Source organism: Orycteropus afer, unplaced genomic scaffold, assembly GCF_000298275.1.
Source record: "Orycteropus afer afer isolate SDZICR_OR568_19922 unplaced genomic scaffold, OryAfe1.0 scaffold00143, whole genome shotgun sequence".
Lineage (NCBI taxonomy): Eukaryota > Metazoa > Chordata > Mammalia > Tubulidentata > Orycteropodidae > Orycteropus > Orycteropus afer.
The window spans coordinates 1,675,050-1,681,895 of record NW_006921730.1 but is presented as its reverse complement, the minus strand read 5'-3'; the positions used below and the strand labels follow the sequence as shown (position 1 = coordinate 1,681,895).

The window sequence follows — 6,846 nt, the reverse complement described above, 5'->3', positions numbered from 1 at the left end:
CCTTCCAAGGAGTGGCTGGTGGGTTTGAACCACCAGCCTTCTGGTTAGCAGTCAGGTGCCTTAGGCACTAAGCTACCAGAGCTCCTGAAGCAACTCTAGGTGGGTTCAAACTGCCAACCCTTCAGTTAGTAATCAAGTGCTTAACAGTTGTGCCACCCGAGGACTCTTCATGGTACATAGTGAACCCTTAAAACTCTATTACTAAATCAGTTTAGCAGAAATGCAGAATAATATTCTTTATGCATTCCTTGACTAAATGAAATAGTTATGACAGTTATGTAGATATTAGAAAAAATTCATTTGCCTTAGTCATCTAAATCTTTTAGTTGAAAGTATATTTTAAACTTATACTATTAACATAATTAAGTTTCTGAAAATTAACAGGGCATTAATTTTATTTATTTGACAAACTCCAATTAAGTCAGATAGACTAGTGTAATAATTACAAAGGTCAAACTTGGTTTTGAATTCTGCTTTGCCATTTAGTGGGTCTGTGACCCTGGGCCAGTCAATTAAAAGATCTTCAGTCTAATCTTTCGATTTTACATTTGTAACAAGAGTTAAGGGACATCTGTGTTAGTAGTTGAATATTAAATACAACACAGCAGAGTGCCTGGCACATATCAATACATAGAAGGTCAATGAAGATTAGTATATATATATATATATATATATATATAATCAAGAAAATAGTGCTTATGAGAGAACTGTATCAATTTATATAAAATTGAGTAAGAATTGAAAATGAAATTAAATTTTTCTGGCTTTAAATTCAATCTTAAGCAAATAAATTAGAAATTAATATTTTGAAAGCAGTATAAGTTATCATTTTTAAAAGAAAACTTACTGAGAAATATTGACATATTTGACAGTAAATCACTTAGCATAGGACTCCCACTGCATGGTTGATTATAAAACATGGTGTTTTAGTACCACCTTACAAGATGTGAATGTCTCTTTTAAATCACTTCTAAATTCCTTGAAATTCAACTTGATATATAGGATCATCCCCCTCCTGTCCCATCCCCATAAAGGCATTTATGAAGATACTAAGTTAAGAAAGCCACCATTCATCTGTCAGTTTGTTGTACTGTGATGGCTTGCGTGTTGCTGTGAAGCTGGAGGCTGTGCCATAAGTATTTCAAATACCAGCAGGGTCACCCATGGTGGGTAGACATCAGCAGCATTCCAGACTGACAGACAAGGAAGAGGATGAGGCCATCCACTTCTGAAAAATTATCCAATGAAAACCTTATGAATAGTACTGTAATCTTATCTGATAAATTACTGGAAAACTTTATGAACAGCAGTGAAATATTATCTGATATAGTGCTGGAAGATGAAGCCCTCAGGTTGGAAGACACTGAACATCTACTGAGGAAGAGCTACCTCCTCAAAACAAAATTGATCTTAGTAATGTAGATAGAGTAAAGCTTTCGGAACCTTCATTTGCTGATGGGGCACAATTCAAAATAGGAAGAAACAGTTCCAAAAATCCATTGATAGTTGGAATGTTGAATACACAAATATGAATCTAGGAAAATTAGAAGTTGTCAAAACTGAAGTGGAACACGTAAAGATTGACATGCTAGGCATTAGTGAGATGAAATGGATCGGTATTGGCCATTTTGAATCAGACCATCATAGGGTCTATTATGCCAGGAATGACAAATTGAAGAGCAATGCAGTCACATTCATTGTCAAAAAGAATGCTCAAGATCTACCCTGAAGTACAGTGCTGTCAGTGATAGGATAATATCCTTACACCTACAAGGAAAACCAGTTAATACTACTATTATTCAAAATTATGCATCAACCACTAAAGCCAAAGTTTTGAAGCCAAAGAGATTGAAGATTTTTACCACCTTCTGCAGTCTGAAATTGACCAAACATGCAATCAAGATGTATTGATTATTACATCTGTGATGAATTGCAATAACTTGATAGTAACTGTTTTTTTGTTGTTGATTTTTAGGAAACACGCAGCCCTTGTGCACACAGATCTTAGGTCATTATTGTCTAGGCATTTGCTATTAATATTTTTAACAGTGACTGTTAGGTAAAGGTACTATAAACATTGTTAGGAGCAAAGTGAGGGCCTTCTTGCTGCAGTTAGATATGGTGAAGAAGATGGAAAATGTTCTGCTCAGGCTGTCTAACCAATATTATCTGGAGCCACAAAGGGTTACAAGGCCACCCCAGCGAGGACCACAAAAATCTGGGTCTGCCTACTGACATAAGCTCCACTAAGCTTCTCCAACCAGATCAAAACTGGAATACAGATATTTGGAATTACATCCACTAAGAAGCAAAGGCATCCAAGCATGATGCTTTGATAAGTGTAATAAGTCTCAACACAGTCTGTAAATTCAAAGCAGCTTCATTTTCAGAAAAAGAGTTTTAGGGGATATGGGAGGATAGCAATCCCGATCTGGCTACTGAAGTTGATACTTTGAGGAAATGATGGAGATTGGCTTGAGGATAGGAAGTTAAAAGCTCACTATTTTAAAGTTTATTTTTATTTTTTGACTTCCCTTTCACTCAAGTTAATAAGTATCTGCCTTTTAGTTAGTGGCTTACCCTCCCTTCTCCACCCATTCTAAAGAGAAAAAAACAAAACAATACTGTCATTGAGTTGATTTGACTCTTAGCAACCCCTCCTTGGGTTTCCGAGGTGGTATCTCTATATGGAAGTAGATTGCCCAACCTTCCTTCCGAGGAGTGGGGGGTGGATTTGAACTGCCAGCCTTCTGGTTAGCAGTCAAATGCTTTATGCACTGTGCCACCAGAGTGCCACACCCACCCCTAGTAACCATCAAGGAATATTTCTTTTTATGTTAAACCCTTTCCTTGACTTTTTATAATAGTGTTCTCATACAGTATTTGTCCTTCTGTGATTGACTAACTTCACTCAAACTAATATGTCATTTTATTTTAATCTGTAAGTGAAATGTAGAGTCTCTTAAAGTCTTGAAAATGCCATAAGCATTGCCAAATATTATAGGAATTAAACATATGAATACAGTCTAAATAAGAGATATGGGTGTCCTTTTAAAATTTCTTCCTTAAATAACCTTAACTATATAAATATCATAAAAAATAAATTATGTGATTCAACTAATCAGGGCTGCCATTAGCTCGTGGACACTTCAGCATGGAGCAGACTTGCTCTAGGACCCATGGTTTGGGCAAAGAAGCAAAGGCCCAGTCACCATGCTCCATGTGGGGTGCTCTGTGTAGGACTATCATTTGCTTTTTATGCACTTACTTACACTTTACAAAGACTTATGACCATCATTTTGATTTTCAAATGACAAATCTATGATGGTTGAGGAGGGATTTGATTTATACCTACAACATCAAAATCAATGTATTTTCTGTTATAGCAGGCTCATGTCTACCTCTACTTCTCTTCATCAAAATTACTTATTGAGAGTTTTAATCTCCATAACAGTTCTATAGATTTTATTCAAAGAAGGGAGGTATGCCTTTTTTGACAACTTCAGAGCTGATCTTAAATTGTAAAGTTAAGACTTTACTACTGCCATCAATAGGGTGTTTCAATTGGCATGGGTTTTCATACATTTTTGGTAAACACAGATTTGCCTAGTTCTGTCTACAGTAATAATTTTCACTGTTATGTTGTCCCTCCTTTTTAAAGATAATTTTCTCTCTCATAATTCCCACACTGTCAAATACATTTATTAAGCCAATTGCATTTATTAGATAAAAAATCTATTTGCATATGAAAATGTCTATTAAATGGGATATATAATTTAAGAGCAAAATATAGCCACCAATGATAAATGGCAATGTAAAAAACCAATAAACTTATTTAGTAACAAAAATATTTAGCTAACTTGCAGAAACACTTTTTATCAGAACAAAAAAACAGAGAGAAATGGAATTGAATTGTAGTTCATCCACTTGTTTTCTATGTCATTTAAACTTCTTACTAGAAGGCTGGGGGTTCAAACCCACCAGCCACTCCTTGGAAGGAAGATCGGGCAATCTACTTCCTTAGTGATACCGCCTCAGAAACCCAAGGAGGGCTCACTATGAGTCAGATCTGACTCGATGACAGTGAGTTAAGATTCCTAAGACTCATTTCTTGCAGTGTACATAGGGTAATAATTCAAATCTCACCCAGTTGTTATGAGGAGTCGAAGTGAGAAAATACAGATAAATGATTTAGCATGGTGATTTCTACATGCATTATGTTCTTAATAAATGTCACTTTTCTCTTGAAAGCAAATTTAAAAACTAGAAAGCTTTTAGAATAATGAAAATAACCCACCAAGTACATTTGCTAATTTTGTGAATCTCTAGAGAGCTGGAGCCTCTATGTTAAGAGACAACAGTGTGGGTCTGAAGTATTCATTGTATTCTGGGATCTAAAGAGTCCTACCACAAGAAGGAAGAAGCAGAATAGGAAAGAAACATATGCATGTGGTGGAGTGTCTTGCTCAGAATCAAGCTATTGTCTTTCCCAGTGGTCTTCCAAAGACTAAAACAACAAAGGCTTCTAATTTTACATATTTTGAGCAGCTCCACAATTAAAGAGAAGATGTAGCCAAGAAAGGCCCAGGGACTGGTTCAGACATTTGTGTGAAACTTTTGTTTAAGAAGTGTCTCAGGGACTCAAACAAAAGTCTGTTTTCCAAAAAGTCCTTAGTTTTGTGCCTAAGTAGTATGGTGTAATGCTGAAGGAAGGAAGCTCCCGTTGAGTTAATATTATTTCAGTCTATTTTTGAGCGTAAACGCATGCCTTCCTTTCCCACATCCTCACCAAAGTAACTTTGTTCACCATAAACCTAGTATTCTAAAATAATGATTCAAATGTGATATTTATTTCCTTCCTTTTGCTAAAGACTTGATTAACCATCTAAGAGCAGATCTGTTAAGGACAGCTGAAATACTTTTTTTTTCCCTAAAACCCCAAGCTTTTAAAATGCTCTGAATTATTTGATTAAGCTGCTTACAAATTTATTCTCTTTCTGCTTTTTACACATAGACTAAAACCACCAACCCAAAGTTTTTTTTTTTTTTTTCCAGTTGAGCATTCTGGAAGCAGCTTTAACTTTATTAGGACAATGAAAGGATATTCAGAAAAAAAAAAAAAAAAAAAACCCAACATACAGACTGACTGGTGTTTAAGTATTAAAGTCAACTTCTGTTATTTGTTCAATCCGCAACAGGCCTTTTAGACAAAACTCCTCATTACTTGCTCATATTCGATGTCTGTATTCATCCTATTACTCACTAAGGAGAAGTCACAGGAGGAACCATGATGTCTTTCCACACATAGTATTTTTCTCTTCTCCCTTTTGATTTTAAGAAGTGGCAGTAGCCTGGAATTCCTTCGTTGATAGAATTAAGTAGCTTATTTATTTATTTAACATTATTTGGTCATTAACACTATTGTGAACTCTTACCATCAAGCATTAATTGTTTAAATCCCCCTGGCTTTTTGTATGTTGGTATTGTAAGGTGCAAAGTTAATTCCAAATTGGTCATTCTGCCCAAGGCTTTGAACCAGTTCATTCTGGTTGCAGCTGCCTGCTGAGAGTTTGCCTTTCCACCCCAGATATGCAGAATTAGAACATAGAGTTTAACCCAATATCCACATGATTCTTATGTATACATAATGTGTACGTAAGGTATAAATAAGAATCACCTGGGGGTTGGTTAAAAGGTAAATTCTGATTCAGTATATCTGGAGAGGAAAGGCAAATTCTCAGCAGGGGGACAAACTGCAATAAACAGATTCAAAGTCCTGGTCTACATAGCTATGCCTTTCTAATCCATCAGATACTTGGTATGAATTCTTTCTATTTATGACAGAGAATTTTTATTTTCTAAATTTTATCTATGATTTATACTTTAGCTCTACAAAAGCCTGGCTTTGTCATCCTTAGCAAACTGAAACCAAAGGGTGAAAAGAATATTGAAAATTGTAACCAAAATCTCTGCCTTCATCACTGATCATTATTTCTGGTAATTCTCAGGCCTTTAAAGAACTTTGCATCTGTGTAAACTGCATATCCAATAATGAATTGAGATCAGCTTCAGTCTTCCCGGTACCTAGGAGTGAAGGATGGTGATGTCCGCATGATAAATAACTCTTTTCTAGGTTTTGCAATGGAACGGATATGGTTGCTGCTGCTTCTAACAATTAGAGTGCTTCCAGGGTCTGCACAGTTCAATAGTTACAATTGTGATGCCAACCTCCACAGTAGGTTTCCTGGTAAGTACGAACCTAATATTTTCTGTAATTACTTCTGAAAACAGTAATTATGTTTGAAAAATAAATAATTTAAATATGTACAGAAAGAGCTCTGGTAGCATAGTGCCTAAAGCACTTGACTGCTAACCAGAAGGCTGGCTGCGGTTCAAACCCACCAGCCATTCCTCAGAAGGAAGGTTGGGCAATCTACTTCCGTAGGATACTGCCTCGGAAACCCAAGGAGGGGTCGCTATGAGTCCGTCCGACTCAATGGCAAATAACAACAACAACAACATCACTGCCTTAAATGCATATTGTCATTTGGCAAATGACAAAAGACATTTTTCTGGAGTTGCAATATATATTCACATTAACATACAAAGTATTCATCATAGTCAATATTATAATGGTCTCTCACAGATTTGAAAAAAAAATATTGGCTAGTGGGCGGCAAAATTGGTAAAGCTTAATTTCTTCCAAAATTTGCCTAATTCATTCCTCTTTTTAAAGAAAGTTAATTTGGACTTTTAAAGCTATTTTTTTATCCTAATAGATTTAAGAATAATACTTAAGAAAATAATTGTGAAGTATTATTAATACTTCTTGTTGTTGTTATTATG

General features: G+C 35.5%; 1 protein-coding gene across 1 annotated transcript in view; it reads left to right on the top strand.

Annotated features, from left to right (window-relative positions):
* Nucleotides 1–6,141: 6,141 nt before the first annotated feature.
* ZPLD1 (zona pellucida like domain containing 1) overlaps nt 6,142–6,846 on the top strand; it is a 79,754-nt gene continuing 79,049 nt past the window's right edge. The window contains exon 1 of the mRNA XM_007945765.2: nt 6,142–6,247. Within this exon, the coding sequence (XP_007943956.1) occupies nt 6,142–6,247 (106 nt within the window). The remainder of the gene's footprint in view (nt 6,248–6,846) is intronic.